The sequence below is a fragment of the Zonotrichia albicollis genome, chromosome 3 (genome assembly GCF_047830755.1).
Source record: "Zonotrichia albicollis isolate bZonAlb1 chromosome 3, bZonAlb1.hap1, whole genome shotgun sequence".
NCBI classification, from domain to species: Eukaryota; Metazoa; Chordata; class Aves; order Passeriformes; family Passerellidae; genus Zonotrichia; species Zonotrichia albicollis.
Genome location: NC_133821.1, coordinates 4600396 through 4622896, shown reverse-complemented (window position 1 = coordinate 4622896; position 22501 = coordinate 4600396). Strand labels below are relative to the sequence as shown.

At 52.5% G+C, this 22501-nt stretch overlaps 1 protein-coding gene across 1 annotated transcript; it reads right to left on the bottom strand.

The window, feature by feature from the left end:
- Positions 1-820: 820 nt before the first annotated feature.
- Positions 821-21359, bottom strand: TRAM2 (translocation associated membrane protein 2). Its single transcript, XM_074536504.1, has 11 exons — positions 21124-21359; positions 13805-13868; positions 11081-11190; positions 10755-10871; positions 9172-9230; positions 8557-8641; positions 8403-8473; positions 7704-7808; positions 7419-7577; positions 5854-6026; positions 821-5243 (listed from the first exon to the last, which is right to left on the bottom strand). Exons 1-11 carry the CDS (start codon positions 21241-21243, stop codon positions 5170-5172), a joined length of 1137 nt encoding a protein of 378 aa, XP_074392605.1. The 5' UTR covers positions 21244-21359; the 3' UTR covers positions 821-5169.
- Between the last annotated feature and the right edge of the window lie 1142 nt (positions 21360-22501).

Sequence of the window (22501 nt, the reverse complement as noted above, 5' to 3'; positions counted from 1 at the left end):
GAGTGACACCTGCCAGGTGTTGCCATGGAGCACCCAGAAAAGGCAGCTGTCACACACACAGAGAACAAAGCTCTCTGGAACAAAACGCTGCCTTAAGTCAGCTTTTGTGCCATGGATTCCCACTTCCCCTCAGACAGCTGAGAGTCTCCATGTGACAGCTCCCTCCTGTCTCCCTTGTTTGGAAAAGTCACTGCTCTTCCCTTCTGGGCTTGTTTTGTGCTGCTGCTCACCCAGACCAAGGATCATTCCAGGGATTTCTGGTCCACCTCAGATTTCAAGAGACCAAAAACTTACAGATGAAATTACTTGAGCTGTAGAAAGTCAGAAACTATTTTCTGCACAGGCTATGAAACCGTAACCTAACCCTCAGCCAAGTGATGTTGTGTGCCTGGGGCCAGCTGCACAAAATATACAATATAGCTCACCAAAAATATGTGCCTAAACCACATCAGATAAATCATCTCCTACAAATTCCCTTATCCTCCACTCCCTCTGATGAAAGCAGCCACGAATAATGAACTCTGGAGCAGCTGCCTGTGCTGTGCACATGGGAAATGTGGGAAGATGAATCCCAGCTGCAAGGGCTTAGGGTGACAGGGTAAGGGGGCATGGCTTTTAACTGAAAGAGGATTTAGATTGAATATTGGGGAAAAAATTGTTCCCTGTGAGGGTGGTGAGGCCCTGGCACAGGGTGCCCAGAGAAGCTGTGGCTGCTTCATCCCTGGAAGTGTCCAAGGCCAGGTTGGACGGGGCTTGGAGCAATCTGGGATGGTGGAAGGTGTCCCTGCCACATGCACAGCTTAGCAAGAATAAAGCATCAGTGGAAACAGCACTGGAAGAATCTATGCCTTTTATTTATTTATTTCAGAAAAATACTTCTGCTGAGTTTATCACAAAAGTCATTGAACAACGAACAACAACAAACAAAATCCGTACAAAAACTGAAGTGACAGGAAGAGTGAAACAAATGGGATAAAATACCAGAGACTGTTAATTCCACCCACCCCCTCCAAAATCAGGAAATTTGCACTAAAGCATAAATATGGAAGAACAGAATTTTTCCTCAAGTTCCTTTGCTGAAGTTTGATCAGTGGAGTTCAACATTTTCGAGGAAAAACTACACACCTCTGCCTGGCTTTTCCAAAGCCATTCTTCCCAGAAAAACCCCACACACAGCTCCAACAAGGAGGAATCTACCTTACTGCTGGCATAAAACCTTCTAAACCAACCTTTCATCCCCCATGAAGTTTCCTGGAAGGCTGTAAATCAAACCCCAACATCTCCACCCACTGCTGACACAACTTGGGTCCATCTACCAAAGGCAAGAGCCTGAGGCTGCTGTAAAGCCCCAGGAGCAAAGGCAGGATGGCTCCAAGCTCCCAGAGTCACTTGGAGGCAAGGAGGAGACATCCCAGAGTGACCACACTTCCCTCCAACCAGGAAGCGTACCAAAAATACCTTTTTGTTAAGGTAAAACACTGAGTTGAAGATAAGGGGACCTACAGGGGAACTGGAACTTGGCTACTACTAACCCAAACATGATGAGTAAGAAAAAAGAATCCTAAATAACAACAACAACAACATAAAACGCAACTGTAATGCCCCATAATGTAAGAGTCACTCAAAAACTGTATGTGAAATGCTACATCTGTTTTTACGCCACCCCTTTCTCTTCCCAAGCCCATTTTCCAACTACCTAAGACAAGAAAAGAGAACTAGTGCTGGTATTTCACAGCTCTTCTAGGCTAGGACAGGAAAACACTACACTTCACCCCAAAAACCACAGGCTACTCAATTCCTGACCTCCACAGGTTGGATAATGGACACAGACTACTAAAGCAGCCTCAAGCCCATGGGAAGAGTGCAATGAATCACATCCCACTGGAAGTTTGGGATAATCTCCATCACCTTCTACACTGTGGTGGACAAGAGCTCCTGTTCGGGGTTGGATCTTGGTGTTGGATTAAAGGTTGGACTTTGACAAGTTTGGAGGCATTTTCCAACCTCACCCAACAATTCCATGATGTTTTCTGCAGATGACACAGATGGGGCATGAGAAGAGCATCCAGTAAAGGGAAGTGAGCTTGTGGCATTTCATAGGCAGAGAGGCCAAGGACAGACTGACCATTAAGGGCTTGCAATGACAATGCTCCAAGAAAAAGCTCTTTGGGCTGAAAGGAAGGCTGGATCTGCTGAGAAATGACACGGACACAGGAACAACAGCAGCAGTTACTGCAGGCTTGCAGCCCAGGGATTGTGCTTGCACTACAACACAGGGATAGGAGCAGCCCAAGGCAGCCCCTCTGATGGAGATGGGATTGCAAACCTCCAGGATGACAGTGGATATCGCCTCACAACAAAGGCTCAGCTCAAAAAAAAAAAAACAACCTGCCAGAAGGATGGGGATTTCTGAGGACTAAATATAGGGGAGGGCTAGAAAAAAAAGCGCCCCATCATCTATAGGTTTAAAAAACTAAAATAATGAAAAGAACACATGGAAATACTTCAAAAACAAATGTCCCTTTTCCTGGTAGCTCTATCAAAAAGGAAACAGAAAACACATAAATGTAGCAATGTTGTACATACGTAGTAACAAAGGAGGGTGTTCAGCTACTGCTATAGTGCACGGAGAGGCTACAACATAAGGCACTTGGGATACAAAGCATCACCAGCTACTGTACAGAGATAGGATTGTGCAAGTGGAAAAGCTGCCTGAAGCCAAGCAGGCAGGAGGAGGAATCATTCAGCAGCCGTGTTTTTGGGGGGCTCTATGTGTCACCTGCTAACAGAGTCAGCAGCTCGCTGCTGCGAGGCACTGGTGCTGCAGAAAGGCCTGGCAGAGGCTCTGAGAGGTGCCAGCCAGCAGTCACTCCTGGAGAGCACTGGCAGGGGCTGGGAAGAGGCAGGAGAAAGGAAAAACCTCTCATGTCAACCTTTTCCATGTCCTCCCCAACATAAAGCTCTTTTCCCCCGGATCACACTGCACTGCGGGTCCTGTCGCTGCCTCTGAGGCAAAAAGTGTCTTATCCTCCCAGCACAGGTGACAAGGAGCAATGGCAAGGAGCCACCAGGGGCTCTGCTCCAGCCTCCTTCCCCAGATCCCCCGAGAACAGGGAAAGCCCTCTCCTGCCAGCATCTCTCACTTGACACTCAAATGTTGCAGGGATTGAGGAACAAGTGGAATTTGACCAACTGTCCTCATGTCCCTGCATGTCTTCTCCCTCCAGTGCCTCCTCAACAAGGAGAGGGGCAGGAAAGGACAAAAGATACCCAGATAAATGGGGAGAAAACCCCAACTCAGCTCCAAGAGGGGCAGAAAATCAACTGTCACCCATTCCTCAAAACACGACTGGTGTGAAGGACAACAGCACCAGCCTCAAGCTGGAATTGCACTCGGAGAGAGAGGAGCCCCCAGGGGCTGAGCCAGGGGCACACCAAGGATCAGTCCTGGACTGCACATGGACAGCAGCCCAGCTCTGTGTCCCTCTCCTCAAGGGGACCCAGCCAAGGGGACACACCACGAGTCCCCTGCTCCTGCTGTGTCAAGCAGAACTAAAGCTACGGCCGACTTCACTGCACAAGAGGCACCAACAGCAAAGCCCAGCTTAGGAACTGCCCCAGAGGACAGTGTGGGGACAGAAGTGCCACTACTACTCACCTGCCAAACCTAGCATGGTGTGGCAGCCCAAAAAGAAGCCCAAAGAGATGGCACTGACCCACAAAACCCCAAGCAGACGCTGCTCCCCAGCAGACTCAGCGAGGGATGAAGCTGGTGGGATCTGGCTTTCCACAAAACCTCTTGCCAGCACGTGGAGGTGGCAGTGGGCAGAAGCAAGAGGGGAAAGTGGTCTGCAGCAACAGATGGCCTCTGAGGTAGATTTGAGACAACTCCATCTGCTAACAGCTACGTGTCACAAGCCAGGCTTTTCCTAAAATGCAAGCTGCTCCTTGCAGCTCCGGCCTCCTTCACCTTCCTTCCCTGTCATCTCATTCACAGCTCAGAAAGGGATGAAGGGGCTAGGATTTTTGGAAGAAACCCTGGATTTGATAGCACCTTGGGTGGATACAAGCACTGTATCCTTAGAAACAGAGTGAAGCTGGTGGCTGCCGATGGCATGGCTGGACTGGTACGGTAGGGACGAGGAAGGCTGAGGTGACAGCATGAGGGGCACAGTCCCCACTGATGCAAAACCCTTTGCAGCAACCCATCTGTCACCTGGACGTGGTCACAAGCAACAAGAACACCAGGTTCATGAGGCACAGAGAAGCTGGCAAAAGGCTGGGCTGACAAAAGCCAGGCCAACACTCAGAGCAGGGCAGGCCTCAAGGATTCATGTGGAACTTAGGATGCTGCTGCCCCTTAACAAAACACTGAGAGCTGCAGAGCCCTGGGCTCAGAACAACCACGGGACAGCCAAGAGAAACCCAGCTGGGGCAAGCAGAGGCTGGGAGATGGACCTTCCATATGAAGAGGGAAGCTCTCTCCCTTCTCTGCTGGCCAGCTCTCAAAAATTCTCAAAAGCAGGGTTCAGAAAACCCCACTTAACCAGAGGTCCACCAGGAGACAAGACAGGGTTGAGCTTCCTCCATCAGACCCTGGTCTCTCTTTGCAGCATCACCACCCTGCTGACTGCTGGCCAGTTGTGCCCCATCTCACCTGAGAGCACCCCTGAGCCTCAGATCTCACAGCCCCAGCACATTCCCCCAGGAATCTGATCCCATAACACACATTTGGTGCCTTCAAGCTGTTGTGGCCCTGTCCCAGGGGCTCAGGGAAGCACCATGAAGAGAGTGGAGGAACATGCTGTAGGAGAAAAAAGGATTGTTTGGAACCATCTATGATACATTTGTAACAATTTAACCAAAATAACCAAACACTAAAATAGAAAAGGAAAAAAAAAATAAAAATTGCACGCTGGTTTATGATCAGAGGCAAAACCAGGAGGGCTGGAGAAGGTTCCTATGAGGGGGATGGGAGAAGGGGAATGGGGCCTTTTTGGTTTTATTGCAAACGGTTCATGAGAGCAAGAAAGGAAGGGAGGAGAGCGAGAGACACCTTGGGAAGATGATCCCGAGCCTTTTGGGATGCCGCTTGCTCATGAGGAGCAGGAGGAGGGGCAGCTCAGTCCTGGTATCTCGCCCTCCTCCCCAGGAGACAACCCTTGGCTTCTACGGAGACTTGAGCTTCTTGGTGCGGGGTGAGGTTCCATTCTCTGCTTTCACCACTCCGTTTTCATGGTAACCTGGGGGTGGCAACAAAGGGACACAGAGCTGGTGAGGGGTCTGGAGTGTGATCTGAGGGAGCTGGGGGTGTTTAACCTGGAGAAAAAGAGGCTCAGCAGGGACCTTCTCGCTTGCCACAAGTCCCTGACAGGAGGGTGCAGCCAAGGTGGGGCTTCGCTCCCAGGGAACAAGGGACAGGACAAGATGAAATGGCTTCAGACTGCCACAAGGGAGGCTCAGGTTGGACATTAGAAGGAATTTCCTCACAGAAAGGGTGATTAAACATTGGAATGGGCTGCTCAGAGAGGTTTGGAGTCACCACCCCTGGAGGTGTCCAAAGAATGACTTAACATGGCACACAGTGCTCTAGTCTGGTTGACACCCTGGTGATTGGTCAAAGGTTGGACTCCATGACCTCAGAGGTCTTTTCCAATCTAAACCATTCTGTGATTCTACAGAGAAAGCAACTTTGTCCCTTGCACAAGCCAAACCCTTTATTCTCTCACAACTGTCCCCCAGACATGGGACATCAGGACACAGCTGGGGACACCCTGCACAGTCAGCACCATGCTGGGGGGATGCTGAACCCCAGGGCTGCCCCCTCCACAGTGCCACCCTTGCAGCACTCACCCGAGTCCCTCTTGAGCAGCTTGGTTTGCTGCCTGGTGCCGGAGGCAGCGGCGGTCGCTCGCTTCCGACTGCTCTGCTCGTTCCAGTACTCCCTCCAGCGCCGCAGCTGGAAGTGGATGAAGCGCCACATCACCGAGGCCTGGAAGAGGCACACCAACAGCAGCACACTCATTCTGCCAGGGGCGGAGAAGAGGCAGGCTGAGAACACAGCAGCAAGGCCACCCCCAGCCCGGCCATCCCCCCACGCTGGGGCTGGTGGCCGAGGTCCCCCCACGTGGCAGATGCTATCCCTCCAGCCACCATCTCTCCTTTCTGCCACCCCTGAGCCCAGAGCAGCCACCTTCCTTTCCCTCCATGTCATAAAGCTCTCAGGTTTTGATTCATTGATTCTTTCAACTTTAGGGCAGAACTGGATGTATCGCTGGTTGGGAGTATATGTACAAATTACAAACGGGACTGGGCTGCTGGGAACGTGCTTTGAGCTGTTTTATTTTTCAGCATCAGTCTCATTACATGGTTATGACAATGGGAAGATGCCACCAGCTCACATCTCAGGCAGCAGACAAAGAACTTAATGTTACAACTTACTTTATAAGTTTTTTGACCAATCACACAAAGCAAAAGCACATTGACAGTGGTTCTATCCAACCACCATAAGCACACGTACCTTTGGTCAAAACAATGCTTGCCCACTTGGAACACAACACCTATTTGTAAGCCTGCTAGCTTAGCTCTAATCACAGTTCTACTGTCTCTGAAGCCTGCCTTTTGCAGCTTTCCCAAAACCCTCTAATTTTGTAGATTCCCACAGGATGAACAGGATCATCCCAACCTGCACTGCCCAAAATACAAAGTGGCACAGACAAGATACGACGTCCCTGCATGATCTAAAGGATGATCCATCATTACCACCTGGAAGGGAAGTAAGAAGGACCCGCAAATCCTCAGCTGTGACAGCAGTCCTTGGCTTCAAAAAGCTTGAGAATGACCATGCCTGGCAAATTCTGAACTCAACCCACAGCTGCTGCAAGGGTGAGAAAGGCTCCCAGACTTGACAGACTGCAAGGCAAGAGGAGCCCATTCCACTTTCTGCTTCTCACATCAACAAGCAGCAAAACATGGCCAAGCAGAAGGGAAAATGCCTCTTCCTTGACCACATCTGTGGAAATGCACTTACAGGTAAAACAGGGAAAGCCTGCAAGCATTTCTCCAAGATAGGCTTGCACTTTATAACTTCATTTGATTAACAATTTCCTGACTTTCCCCCTCTATTTTGGCTCTCTGTAGCCTTTAAATCCCTTCTTGCTTCCTTCACACCCCCTTCAGCTCACTAAGACCGTCCCTAAATGGAATCAGGATCTGATTATCACTGTCTGGATCCCATGTGGATGGAGCTTGGAGCAACCTGGTCCAGTGATGGTATCCATGTCCACAGCAGCCACTGGAACAAGATGATCTTTAAGGTCCCTTCCAACCCAAACCATTCTGGTATTCCATCATTTCCAAACTCAGAAAAACCCATGCTGGGATAACACAGCCAAGGAAGACACAGAGAACATTCCTACCTGAAGAGAATATTGTTGAAGAGGAAGCTGAAGAAGTTCCCTCTCTCAGGGTCCAGGGCCTGGCTCTCCACGCGCGGCAGCCCGAAGCCGATGACCAGGATGTACAAGGTGAGGGTGAAGAGCCTGGTGACCACAAACACCACGGCCCAGACATTAAACCTGCAGGAGGGAAAGCAGAGGTGTGGGCAGGAGCAGCCCCAGTGCTGACCCAGGAGGGGAGAGCAAGATCCAGGCTCTCCTGGCCTCCAGAGGAGGATGGGAGGCACAGGCAGCTCCCCTGCTTACAGCTTCTCGTTGTTCTCGTCCGTGAAGTAAACCAGCCGCGCCATGTGGAAGAAGAACTCAGCCAAGTACTGCAACAGCAAGAGGATCAGCCCCAGGCGGGTTAAACTGGCAGAGAAGAGGAACAAAAAGCATCACTGGGCTGGTCAGACTTCATCCTTCTACCTTCATCCTTCATCCTTCAAACCCAGCTGCAGCCTCAGCCCTGCTCCATGAACTGCAGCACCAGCCCAAAGCCAGACCTCTGTGAGGGTAGGACTGCAATAAGGGAAATTCCTGGCAAGGAATGGCAAGGCTGCTCTGCTTTTTATCAGAGAATGGGTTGGGTGAGAAGGGACCTTAAAGATCATCTCACTCCAACCCCCTGCCCTGGGCATCTTCCACTGTCACAGGTTGTTCCAACACCCATCCAACCTGGCCTTGAACACTTCCAGGGATGAGAAACACTCTGTACAACCTGTGCCAAGTGCCTCACCACCCTCACAGGCAAGAATTTCTTCCCAATATCCAAATCTCTCTGCTTAGTTTAAAACCATTCCCCTTGTCCTATATACCTGCTTAGGTAAAAAGTCACTCTCCACTGAAACAATCCCATTTTTTCCTTCTAAGGAATCCCCGAGGATTCCCAGGTGCTCCCCAGGGCAGAAGCAGCTGCCCAGCCCCATCCCTGGTGTGAGAGGGGATGCTGGGGCAGGGACTCACTTGAGCAGGTAGGCGCCGGCGATGTGCAGCAGGTAGAGCGCGATGCAGCGCAGCTGCCGGGGGATCTCCTCCTGGCAGGGGCAGAAAAGCCAAATCAACCTCTCAGCCCTCTCCAGCCATCCTCCCTCTCCCAAAACCTCCACGTGGCTCTCACCTTGCGGACTTTTTGGAAGTAGAGCTCGGGCAGGGCATGCAGCCAGTAGGCCAGCTGGCACAGGTAGAAAAACTTCACCTGGTACCTGAAATGCAGGGAGGAGCCATGTGAGCCAGCCCAGGCCAAGGCAGGACCCCAAGAACACGAGTGCCAGGGCAGCATTAGGCAATCCCTCCATTGTTTTGGAGCCATGGGATTTAGGAGAAATCATTTCAGGGCTGAAATTATTTGTTGAGCCGAGAGAGCCACACATGGAGTTTATCCAGGTGCTTGTGCTGTGGTCTCAGCAAACCTCACTTTGGTTAAAAACCAAGAAGAAAGGGTCATCCCCCACTACATTTCTGCTGTGAAAAATGAATAGCAAAGAGACTTCACCTTGGGAAAGGCAGGATGAGTAACCAAGCCCACAGGGCCCTCCTTATGAAACCCTCTGGAACACTCTTCCCCAGGCTCACAAACGAGATATCCCCACTGCCCACAGTCTCACTGCGGCATCCTTGCTGTACGGTGCATGCAGAGGGTGCTGTGCTGTCAGCACCCCACTCCCAGCAGGCAAAACCATGGAGAGGAAGGAAGTGGCCAGCCCCAGAACAAAATGCCCTCCCAAGTGCTTACGGCAGATAAACATGCGGGTAGTTTTCCCACAGACTCCGGGGGTTTGAAATGTATCCTTCCTGAAAAAGAGAAGAGAGGCAAGGCTTCAGCAAAACAAAACAGGTTATGAGAGGGTGGGCTGATGGTACAGTGAAAGGAGGAACTGGGGATGACACCCAAGTCTCATCACAGTCTGCAGGAAAAACCACGTTCCCTGTGAGGGCCAAGCTCTGCATCTGTGCGTCTCCAGCACCCCTCCAAAATTTCACCAGGCCCCTTCTTTGGGGGCTGAAAGCTGCTTGCTCAGTTGCAAAGAGGGTCCCAAGTTTAGCAGAGGATATTTTGGGGTTTGGAATGCTCTGGAAGTGTAGGGGTGAGATTCCTATATGCATGGTCCAGAGGCTTCTTGCCCACTGGCATTTCCAACTCCAGCAGCACTTCAGCAACAAGAATTGCTTCTGAAGAGGAAGAGGAACAGAAAACACCAACAAAAATAACTGATATGAATTGGATGGTTTCATTTTCCACATCTTGCCTTACAGAATGGGACTCCCTTCTCACTCCTGCCACATGGATGCTTTCCTAGGCTTTGCAAGGAGATGCTGGCATGGGAAATTTGTCCTGCCCAGTCACCATCATCCATTCCCTGTCTACCCCAAGACCCTTTTTTCAAGCTAGAGAAAGCCAGGGAAGCACAAGGGTGACCTGCTCTGCACTTTTTGGGTGTTTGGGGAGCACATCACTGCAATGTTTGCCATACAGGAGGACCCAGCCCCACAGCTGCTAAGGGATGGGTCTGGCACTGGGCAAGGGAAGCCCAAAACCAGCAGCATCAACTGTTCTGCCAAAGTTTCCCTCCTCAGAGCCCTAAGGGGCAGAGGCAGTGCCAGCAGATCTCTAGAGATGCTGGCCTTGAAGGGAAAAGTAGTTCTCTAAGAAGGGTTGGCAGGACCCTCTGAGCAGTGGGGAGGGAATCTGTCCCCAAGGATCCATCCGCAGAGCCACTGCAGACCACAGCTGGACCCCAATGGCTGCAGGCAGCAAAGCATCATCCCTCCACACTGCCAAAACAGTCAGATCTCTCCCACACCACCTGTTCTTCCCTCCCCTTTCCTTCCCAAAATGACAGTTTTTCCCTCTGAATTCTTTGGGTTGACACCCATAGGAACAGCAAGGTTTCCCTGTTTTCAAAGACTCCCTCACCATCAGCTTGCCAGGGAAGGACCCCCAAATTCTGCCCATTAGTCCCATGACCCCACAAAAGGCACCCAGAAACCTCAAGGCACTGAATGTACATAAGGAGGAAAATAAGCTGAGGAAGGCATCAGGTCCTGGAGCAGAGGATGGAGATGAAGGGGTCAGGCATGATTTCTGGGGCCCAAAAATATTTCACAGCCCATTTACCTGTGCCTTGTACAATACAGGAGAAGGACCTCCCAAAACTGCCTTCAGGAAAGATCCACCACAGCTGAAAACAAAACTGACTGAAATGTGCCTGTTTTGGTCCAGAAGTTGGCTGGGCACTGTGCTGCCAGTAGGATTTTGTGCTCCAGATGCCACAGTTCCCCCTGGAAACCCAAATGCCAGGCAGCCCCGTGCCTTACCGTCACCACGACGTACAAGCACCACATGACAGAGGTGAGGTGGAAGGCAACCAGCTGCCCTGACTCATTGAACTTGCTGTGCTTGACCTTGGAGAGGTGCAGACGCCTGTTGATTTTCTGGGAAGGAGCAGAGGGAGAGAGAAACAACAAGAAAACATCAGCCACCACAAACTCTGTCTCTCCTCCTCATCCTGAGCAGCCTCAAGAGATGAAGGCTCACTCATCACCACCTCAGCCCCCAGACCACCCCCAGAAGAGCATTTAAGTGCAGAGCCCCCATGGGATTTGAGGTATTTTGAGGACACAGGACAGGGAATGGTGCTCACGTCCAGGGCGTATTCCTGCACCACCGCGTGCAGGATGATGGCGATGAAGATGTAGAAGAGGATGGTAACCAGGTCCTTCAGCCCATAGTGATACTGGACCAGCTCCCCATCTGCAAAGACACCAGAGTGTGGGTCAGACCCCCGTAGTCCAAAGGATTTCCAGGGGACGGCTTAGTGGGGAGCAGCTTGGATGGGGACACCAGAGAGAGGTCACAACTATGGCAGTGGCCAAAGGGCTCTCTCCAGGGTTAGCCCATGGCAGACATGGGTGGTTTCCCTCTGAGAGATACACACCTCAAGGGAGGGGACACTGGGGACACTAAAAGCATCCCCCTGCCACTGGGGAATGCTCAGCTGTGGAGATGGGAATTTATCACCTGGAGGGATGAAAATATGGGAAGCTGAAGCAAGTGATGGGATCAGGGACGCCCCACTAGGAACATCGGGGCTTCGGATAGCATTTCCACCCCCTTAGTTATGATTTAACATTTCCTTATGATCTCCCACTCTTCCCTAAAAACTGCTGGAGCAGGATTCAGCTGCCTACATGCAGATGCCTTCTGCTATTCAGAGATCTGAGGCAGCAGCACGGAGCTGGTGGATGAGAAATAGGACCCATGTAAGGCTGTGCTCTTCTGGAGCAACAGGAGACCCAGCAGCACCCAAAATACCCCAGACATCTGCATTTAGGTGACTATTTTCAGCCCTGAAGCTTATGGGAAGAAGCAGAGTTGGGAAGGCTGCAGGAAGTATCACCACACAAAGCTCAGCCCACTCCTGGCTGCTGCTCTCCCTCACCCTGATCCAGCCTCTCCTCTCCTGGTACCAGTGCTGGGAAGGGACTGCTCTGTCACCAGCCCTGCCTACCCTAAACAAAGCTTCATTCCAGGTTTCTAAGAACAGAACTTATGAACGCACCTGGCACAAGCATATGAAAATAACCTGTCCTAGGAGCCCCTGGTGCTGTGCAGACCCAGAGGTAAAAATGGTGCCTGCATCCCAGAGCAAGGTAAAAATCAGAATTGCAAGACCAAAGAAAATAATACAATGTACATGTGCTCTGCCTCCTCTCTCCAGGGCACCTCTAGCAGGAGTTGTGGGGGATGTGGGAAAGCCTTGGAAAAATTTAGATTCCTCCCAAGAAACTGCTGCACTAAGACCTCTCTCCCCACTAGCTCATGCCCTATATTGACACCCCAATACCTGGTCCTGGGGAGGTGTTTCTGTGCCCCCTGGGACTTCTCATACCAGGAAAGAATAAATCCCTTAAAAACCAGCAGCAGAAGTTGTCTGGACTGTGCCACAGGGGAGAAGGGACCACAAGTTAATCTGGAAGCTGGATGACTCCTTCAGCCATAACCAAAGCCTTTAAGGGCAGAGCTTTTATCTTCCACATGTCTGCCTCTCTGCAGCTCCCCTAATCCCAACCCTGCTCTTTCTCTGGATGATTACTCAAACACTCCCAATTAACTGCAGTTTTCTGCTACCAGGCCAAGCTTTGTGCCCCGGGCATTTGGCTCATCCCGAGCCCAGGCCTTTACCCAAAGCACCTCCTGCTGTCTCCAGGCCAGTGCCCAGATCCCTGCCAGATCCAGAGGGGCTCTGAGCCAGGAAGCTGGCTGCAACCAGCAGCCAAAATAGGAATAACAGAGGCTGAGCTTCCTGGCTGGGAGCTGGGACACCTCCTCTGGTCCATTTGGTTCTGAGCTGCACCAGCTCAGACCCCCTGGAATTTACTCCCTGTGAATCAGGGATGCTGTGCACTGTCACAGACATCTTTCATGAAAAATCCTTTCCTTAGGATGCTTCCTCCTGAGAAGCTGAGAGGCCTCAGGAACAAAATGTAAACATTGATTATCTGCTGCTGTGGAATGCAACAGGTGGATTTTTGATTGGCCCATGTTGGATGTTTCTAATTAATGACCAATCACAGCCCAGCTGGCTCAGACACAGAGTCTGAGACAGAGACTTTGTTATCATTCTTGCTTATTCTATTCTGTTCTATTCTATTCTATTCTATTCTATTCTATTCTACTCTACTCTATTCTATTCTTAGCTAGTCTTCTGATGAAATCCTTTCTTCTATTCTTTTAGTATAGTTTTAATGTAATATATATAATAAAATAATAAATCAAGCCTTCTGAAACATGGAGTCAGATCCTCATCTCTTCCCTCAACCTGAGACCCCTGTGAACACTGTCACACAGCACCATGTCCATCTCCACACCCTCCCCTCCCTCCAGGTGCCATCCCCAAAAATCAGCAGGACAGGGATGACATGCACAGCCCCTGCTGCTTGGCAGAGAGGTAAATCCCTCCTGCTCCCCAGGGGGACAAGGAGCTGCTCCAGGCAGGCAATTCCACAGCTGGATCCTGCCTGACCAGGCTTGGAGCAGCACCCTGATCCTGCAGGGAGCACAGAGTGGCCTGGCCATGGCAGAAAGAGAGAGGAAGCCCCCAAACTCCCTGGAAAGATTTCTTCCCAACCCTGGCTACATGAGACATGATCAGAGTGGTCTGAGACACTCAAAATTTGCCTCTTCCCAAAATGTCTTATTTCTAACATCTCTGCCAGACTGCATTTACTGCTAGACAAGACCCTGAGCAGCTGATCAGTAGAGGGTGAGCCCAAGGCAGCTGGAAGTGAAGATGTGGGGCAAACCAGACTCCTCCCTCTTCTTGGGAGGAATCCAAGCTTCTTTGTGGAGCAGAGGCATCTCTCACCTGCTGTAGGCACACTAACATTGTACTGAGGTAAGATGAACAGGAAGGCAGTCTTGGCTGTGACCTGTCAAAGACACAGAGGGGAGAAGAAGCAAATCAGTTGTTAAATCCATTCCTCTGGACCAGTTTTTTTCCCATCACAATGGGAAAGGCAAATCACCCAGGGAGATGTGGCAGCATCAGCTTCAGTTGCAGAAACGCAGAAACTCTCACTGGTCACCCAAAAGATCCCAGATGCATGGCCAAAAAGAGAAAAAAAAGCCTGGGATGAGATATCAGGACATCCAAAACCCAGGGCTGTGCTGCTCACCTTTTATTTATTGAATCATAGAATCAAATCATGGAATATCCTGAGCTGGAAGGGACCAAAAAGATCATTGAAATGCCACTCCTGCCCTGCACAGGACACCCCAAGAATCCCATCCTGTGCCTGAGAGCATTGTCAAAACCCTTCCTGAACTCTGTCAGGCTTGGGGCTGTGATCATTCCCTGGGGAGCCTGTTCAGTACCCAGCACCCTCTGGAGTGGAAAGAACCTTTTCCTAATATTCAACCTGAACCTTTCCTGACACAGCCCCAGCCATTCCCTCTGATCCTGTCACTGATCACCAGAGAGGTGGCCATTGATTAAACTGCTTTTAATTCAAAGAAATTTAATTTTGCTGATCCTCCCCAGCAGTAAAGCAGGAGGCTTTGTGGGGATGGGGCAGAGCATCCACCCCACAGGACACCCCAAAACTGCATCTCTGAGACCAAAGCACCCTCAAACTGAGGCCACAGCAAAATCCAGGGCACAGACATCCAACACTAAACATGCCTTCATCCCATCCAACCCCACACTGGCAGCAAGTCACCAAATTTTCCCTTTCCTGTGGCTCCCAGCCAACCCTCCAAGGCTTCACAAGCACCCACCCTCAAACAAAACCATTCCCAAAAAATCCTGTGCCCATCAAACACTGACAGAGATGAGCTGCATTTCACACAGACATGGCTGGGCTGCCTGCTTCAGAGCTGCAGGATATTAAAATCCCAGCTGGAAATTGCTCCACAGCTTGTGGGGGAGACTTTGCCAAGAGTTCCCATCCTGCCACCACCAGCATTGAGCAACTGGTGCAGGCAGCCCCAGCTCAGGGACAGCAAACTCCATGGTGTGTTTTTGTGATGTTTGGGGATTTTATTGCTTTTTCCACTGAGAAAAAAAAAAAAAAAAGGAAATCCCACATGTTGGGCTCTGTTTGTGGAGGAGTAGATGCAGGAGATGGAGACCATGGGCAGAGTTTGGGGTGGAAATGGAAAAAGTGCATCGTCTGGCCTCAAGCTGGCTGAGGGAGACACTTCTGGCTCCTGCAGACCTTGCTGGCTGGGAAAGACAAGTTGCTTCATCCCAGAGCTGTAAAGCACATCCAGGACTAGAGTTTACTTCCAAACCTTGCCACAGACTGGCACAGGGCATGAAACAAAGGCATGGAGCCAGTGGTGGCTGTGGTGCTGCAGGGATGGGCGGCCGTGTCACGGACGTGCTAAAGGCAGCAGGCACTCATGGATTTACAGCTCCCCGAGTACCTGGCTGACATCCATTGCTATAAACAGCTGGAAACAAGACATCATCTCCAGGTGAAGCCTTCTAACCTGCTGGAGAGGACACAGGCCAGAGCTGTGAGTCCAGGAAAATGGCCCCAGAGTATCTCCAGGGTGGGAAGCAATGCCTGGACAGAGCTCAGCCCCAGCACAGTTTCCAATCCTGATCTTCGTCTTCTTTTTCTTGATCTTCTTTCCCTGAGCATCTGGTAGCAAGATTCCTCCATCAAGCAATGCTTTGTCCCATCTCCACACCTGCCGTTGCTTCCTGTGGGCTGCAGAACCACCAGAAGCTTTGGAGCCATCCCAGCACCCCCCACCCTTCCTTACAGAGGGGTAGTAGGTTGCTTCCTAAAGCCTCAGTGAAATACTTTAACAACCAAAGACAAATTGGTTGTTAAAATATTGTAACCTCCTAGATGCAGGAACCTGCAAGGCAAAAAACAGATTTCCTTTGCTTGGGAAATAGGGATGAGCACCAGGGATGGCAAAACCCTTCAGAGCCTGCCTTGAGCATTTCACAGGCAGCCAAGGAAAGCAGAAGTTTGGAGTGGGAAGAGCAATGTGAGGATTATTCAGAGGCACAAGACTTGCTGTCTGTTTGCTCTGAAACAAGATGCTGAAATGGGAAAGGAAGGGCTGGGCACACTTCTGCCCTGCAGAGCAAAGAGCAGAGCCAGAGCTGCCCCTGAACTGCTACTGGCAGGGGCACAATTCATGGAATCATAGAATAATTCAGGTTGGAAAAGTCCTCTAAGATCATGGACTCCAACTGTTCCCCCAGCACTGCCAAGACCACCACAAAACCATGGCCACAGGTGCTACATCTGCACAATTTTTGAACAATTCCAGGGATGGTGATTCCACGACTTCCAGCCTATTCCAATCCCTGACTGCCTTTTCAGCAAATAAATTTTCCTTATATCCAAGCTAATCCTTCCTGGCACAACTTTTTAGAGAGTAGGAGAGGGATTTGTCTCCGAGGGACACACAGAGCAGGGACCATGTAGCAAACACTGTATACTTATTTCTCATCCACTCCCTGGCCTGCATGAAGGGCACCTCTATGCAGAGGGAGATGTTCCTCATCCCGCCTTATGAGGGATGTGGCACTTGGGGACATGGATTAGTGACGGCCTTGGCAGTGCTGGGGGAGTGGTTGGACACAATGACTTTAGAGAGCTTTCCTACATTAATGATTTCATGGTTCTGTGTGTCTGAACCAGGAAAATTTTGGAAGCAGCTGTCCTGGGAGCTCTCTACACCATGAAGGAACAACATCCTCAGCAGTGAGTGGCTTTCTGCTGGCTAAAGCCACTAACTCGAGGACCAAAGTGCAGATGGATGATAGAGGTAAAACTCAATGTGTCCAACATGACCAGAGTTTTCTGAGCTGCCTGGATCAGCCAGGACAGGGATAAGGCTGTTTTTTAAGGCCAGAAACCAAATTAGCACATCCACCTTGCAGCCCTAGGTGGCAGAGCAAAAGATAAAGCCAGGCAATCCCAGCACCACCACACATTCACTGTCTACCATCAGGCATTTACTCCCTGATAATGTGGTGACTGGAAAAATCCACATCCCACCCCCCCAGCCCGGAGATTGCTGCCTAACACAGAGCAGCAAAGCTCTCCCCATCTTTTTTTAGATCCCAGAATGGTTTGGGTTGATAGGGACCTCAAAGATCATGCTCCAAACCCCTGCCATGGGGAGACCTTTCACAGAGCATGGTGCTCAGAGCCCCACCCAGCAATTTAGAAGATGCTGTTTTTACCCCTGCCATGAAAAGCTCCACATCAAAATCCCAACTCCACTTGTGTCTAAGCACACGCATGCAGGCAGTTTAGCACCTCTCTCAGAAATTACCCACTGCAACTCTCAAACACTAATATTTTCAGGAACTAGGGATAGTTTTTGAGCATCCTTCCCCAGCACACTCTACAAACTTCTGGAACAGCTTGCCCAGATTGGTTGTGGACTCCCCATCCCTGGAAGTGTTCAAGGCCAGGCTGGACACAGGGCTCTGAGCAATCTAGTCTAGTGGAAGTTGTCCTGCCCATGGCAGAGGGTTGGAAAGAGTTTTAAGGTCCCTTCCAACTCAAACAATTCCAGGATTCTATGAAACACATTTCCCTCCTCCAAAGCCTCATCCCAGTGGGATTTGTTTTCACCACAGCCAGGAACTCCCAGGCATGCCACCATCCCCATGGTCCTGCTTGAGTTAAAGCCATTCTAGAAGAAAGCAGCAGCTCCAAACCTCTGGCGGGGGAGGCTGGAGGAGTTTTCTGCAGTCTGAGCTGGGAAAATATTTCCAGGGCTTGAAAAACAACTCAAACTAATTACAGACAAAATGCTGTCCAAAGGCTTTTCTCACAACTTTGGGCTTCTTTTTTTCCCAAAGTTTATTGAAAGACAAACTTGCTGATGCACAGTATGGATTGACACAGGCCCTATATGTAAACTAAAACCCAAACTTTGGACCAAAGCCTCTCAAAGTAAACATCTGGCTTTGACAAAAAGCCCTTCCCAAGGGCAGTGCAGCCCCTCTGCCCCCACAGACAAACTCATTCCCCAGCATGACACTATTTCCACTGCCTCACCCTCCCTCCTGTTTATTCCCTTTTTAAAAGTAAGCCTAAATACTGCACTTTTTAACCTTTTTTCCACTCTTCCCAGCACTCAACCCTTACATCCCCCACATGCTTCAGCTCCCACATCTGGCAAAGACCAGGGGAGGCAGGAATGCATTTTGTTTTCCCTCATTAACAATGGAAAGGCCTTAATTTTTAGAGTACTACAGAGGGGACTGGGAAGGGGAAAGTATATTTAGCAGGAAGCCTGGAAATAGCAGCTCATTCGTCAGCTGCCTTCTCCTGAGTGTCACAACTCTGAGCCTGGGAGCCCGTGACTCACATCCCACGATCTGCACAGGGGGAAAGCCCTGCAAGGGCATGGAACCACTGCTAAAACAATGGTTTATAGCTTTATTTCATCACCCCAGGCATAAGACTGAGCCTCAGTTTCCCCACATTAGAGATTACAACAGCAGCTCTCATCTAATACAGAAACTTCTCCAAAATCTGCCAAGTTTTCCCCAAACCTGACTAAACACCACTCACAGGAGCCAGCCCTGGTGGGACACAGGTTAAACCCAGCCTGGCCTTTGCTTCAATTTTCTGCAAAGCAGGGTGGAAAAAGATATGCAAAGTAATTTCTGCATGAGGATGGGAAGCACCTGTTTCACATTTCTGTACAGACTCACTAAAAATAGTTTTACACCAAAAAAAACAAGGGGGAGGTTTTTCTTTCTGGTCTGCAGCAGCCACACACACGTGGCAAAATCCCTCTCTGGCACCAGGCAGCTGCACAACAAAGTGTGTTTCACACCCTGAAGGCTTAGGGTTGACTGGGAAATAAGAACCCTTTGTAGTGCCCAGCTCAGAACAGCTCTTAATGGGGAAACTCCCTCCAAGCCTGGGGATTCCCTCCCTGAGCAATGCAGTGATCCCCCAAAACACACACACAACACTGGAATAATCACCTGGAACACCAATGAGCAGCCTCATGCCACCAAATCCCATCATGACCAGCACCCGCTCCCTGCCACAGAGGAATTACCAGCTTGGTGAATCCATGTGGATGGGGAAAGGTTGTGCACCCAAAAAGATGCTCAAGGTGCAGCTTATGCTGTGCTTGAGCAGTGGGAGACCCATGGCAGCCCCACAGCATCACCCCAAGCAGGGTGCTGGAGCAAGGAAGCAGTCAGCTCCTGAGGGATGCCTGGGAAAAGGTTAAAAACCTTATTTGTGTCTTCCCAAAAAAACCTTCCCTGCAGGAAACGGCCTATTGTGAGCAGGATTCGGCCTTTTCCGCTGGGCCTGAGCTTGGGGAAGGTGCAAGCCTGGCTGCAGGGTGGGAAGCAGGGATGACAGGAGAAGGAGGGCAAGGGACAGTGACAGGTCCTCCTCACCACGGCAAGGGATCAGAGCTGCCACCAAAACTCAACACAGAGGTGGCACAAACAGGCACGGATGGTTTGGAGGGCTGGGCAAGAGCAGAGGCTGATCTCCCCTCCAGTGGAAAAGAAAGCAGAAGGAATAAATGTAATAATAAAATAAAAGTAAACTGAAATACCAACAAGGACCAAGAGTTGTCCCAAAGCCCATGCCCAGGGATGATGCTGCCAGCCACAGGGAGCACTGGAAGCCACCCTGGCATGGCAAGCTGTCACCCTGAGGTCTGCTGGAGAGCAGCAAACTGCTGCCTTCAGCATCTGAGGGAGATTTCATTAAAATACATTAAAAAAACCACAGATACACCACAAACCCCTCCCTGCTGCCACCACCATGGGGGAAGGTTCATCATATTTTAGAACAGCCCTCACAGCACCATATCAACCAAAACCACCACAGCAGCAAGCCCAGGTACAACCTCAACAGGACAGGGCTCCCAATATGCAACAAACCCATCTGTAGGGAGAAACCCTGAGACAGAGACACAACTTCAGCGGCATTTTCTTTTTAAAGTACAAGTAGGAAACTTGCAGCCCAACTTTGCAGCATTTGCATGTGGCTTTGCAATACAGCTGGCCCTCCTGGGTCGGTTTTGAAACCCTTAAATAAATATACATACATGCACAAAGACGTCGAAAAGGGTTCGAGTGCTGTAAGAAGCTCGTTCATTCAATGAGTTCGCAGTAAAAAAAAAAAAAAGAGGGGGATAGAAAAGCAAGGGGGTGCCAGCGGGGAGGAATTAAGGAAATGGATTTCCTCCTCCTGCGATTTGCTACAGAAGGAGCCTTTCCTCCCTCGCCAGGCCCCCCGGCCACCCCTTTCCCATCCGGATTTGCTTTGAAACGTGGCAGTGCCGAAGGGGAGGGTTCAGCGGGGGAGGCGGGGGGGTCCCGGCCGGCCGTGCCGCTGACCGGGCCCGCTGCTCGGGGCGGGATGCCCGGAGCCAGGCACGGGCAAGGAAAGCAGGCGGACAGGGAAGGAGCCGGAGCAGCGGCAGGGACAGAGCGGCGTTCCCGGCATGGCGGGGGTGGGACAGCGGCCTTGAGGGGGTCTGCGGCCGCCCCGGCAGGGAGAGGAATGCCGGGGATGCCGTCCCGTGCCTCAGAGGGATGGGAAAGGCCCGGGAGCCGCTGCCCCAGGCCCGGGAGCCCTCGGTGCTCGTCCCACGGGCTGCGGAGAAAACACCTGGAAAAGGGCTACTGTTAGAGAAAAAAAAGGCGAAAAAAAGGCAAAAAAAATTTCTTCCATTTCCAAGAGCTGGGAATATCAGGCGAGGCTTGGCTTATCGCTTGATGTGCCCCTCAGCGCTCGGGACGTCCCGGCAGCTGCGGTGGGTTTGGGGCTGGGGTTTTGACACCGCCTGTGCTCCCCCTCCGCAGGCAGGGACCCCCGGCAGAGCTGGAGCGGGGGCAGAAGGATGTGAAGGATGTGCCACCCCTAAAGCCAGCAGCAGGTTGGGTCCCCGCGGCAATGTGGGGACCCGCTCCGGTGCTGGGTGAGCGATGGGGAATGAATGGGGCGGCACTCTGAGCCCACACCGAAGGGTCTCGCACCCCACAGCCCCCTCCTCGTACGGGATGGGGGCACCTGGGCCGGGTGGGGACCCTCCCGAGCTGGGACAGCCCCAGGAGGGGACAGCCCATGCAGACCAAGGGGGGTCACCTCGCCCACGGGGTGGGGACACTCGGAGAGCCGGTCCCGGCGGGGGGCGATGGCGGGGGCGTCTCACCTCGAACATGAGGGCGATGAGGACGCTGAGCACCAGGCAGAAGCCGATGTCGGCGTGGTTGTGGATGAGGAACTCCTGGCTGAAGAGCGGGTGGCTCTTGGCCCGCCGGCGGAAGGCCATGGCCGGGGCCGAGCCGAGCCCAAACTTCCCCGGGCCCCGCGGAACTTCGCGGAGCGCCGCGATGGCCCCGCGCAGGCGCCGCCGCCTGAGCCCTCCCCGCGCCCGCCCGGCTCCGCTCGGCCCCGGCGGCGACCCCGCCCCGGCCCGCACCGGGACCGGGACCGGCACCGCCCCGGCCCGCACTGGGACCGCACCCGGCACCGCCCCGGCCCGCACCGGGACCGGGACCGGGACCGCCCCGATCCACACCGAGACCGGACCCGGCCCGCACTGGGAACGACACCGACATCGCCCCAGCTTGCACCGGGAACGGGACCGGCACCGCCCCGGCCCGCACCCGGACCGGACCCGGCACCGCTCCGGCCCGCACTGGGACGGACACCGGCATCGCCCCGGCCTGTACCGGGACCGGACCCGGCACCGCCCCGTCCCGCACCGGGAACGGGACCGGCATCGCCCCGGCCTGCACCGGGACCGGACCCGGCACCGCACCGGGAGCGGGAACGGCACCAGCACCGCCCTGGCTCGCACCGGGACCGGCACCGCCCCGGCCCACGCCAGGAACAGCGCCGGCATCGCTCCGGCCCACACTGGCACCGACCAGCACCGGAGCCGGCACTGGGAACCGGCACCGCCCCGACCCGCATCGGGACCGGCAGCAGCACCGCCCGCACCGGGGCCCGGCCACGGAGCTGGATCCGCACCCAGCCACGGACCCGCAACCAAACGAGACCCAGCACCCGAGCCCGCCCTCGAGCCGGACCGGACCTGGGCACGGACTCGGACCTGGACCCAGCCCCAGTACCGGCACCAGACCTCAGCCCAGCCCTGGACACAGACCCAGCACCGGGCCCACCCCGGGACCTGGACCTAGCACACGATGGAAAGCTCGGATGTGGATCCAGACCGAGAGCCGAGACCTGGCACCGGCTGTGGGCATGGGCACGGACCTGGACCAAGCCCCAGACCTGGATCCAGCCTGCTCCAGCTCAGCACAGCCCTGGAGCTGACACTGAACCAGGACCCAGCACCCATCCCGGCACCAGACAGAGAATCCAGCTCTGGTCACGGCTCCCGCTTGCCCCACACACACCCTAGCACTCCACAGCAGGTGGAGGCACACACTGGTTTTGGCACCCACCTCACATCTGTGCCCTGGTGCTGTGCACATCTGGACAGCCACCCACGCTTGAACCCACCTCTTGTGAATGTGGGGATGCACACCTGCATCTGCACCTGGTGGCTGTGTGCAGGCAAT

Bases quoted from the DNA above. Each gene is read 5' to 3' on its own strand.
- TRAM2 (XM_074536504.1), bottom strand. From the start codon at position 21,243: ATGGCCTTCCGCCGGCGGGCCAAGAGCCACCCGCTCTTCAGCCAGGAG. The intron at 8,642-9,171 runs GTAAGCACTTGG...CCTGCATTTCAG, and splicing joins TACCCGCATGTTTATCTGCC to GTACCAGGTGAAGTTTTTCT. The intron at 7,578-7,703 runs GTAAGCAGGGGA...TCCCTCCTGCAG, and splicing joins GACGAGAACAACGAGAAGCT to GTTTAATGTCTGGGCCGTGG.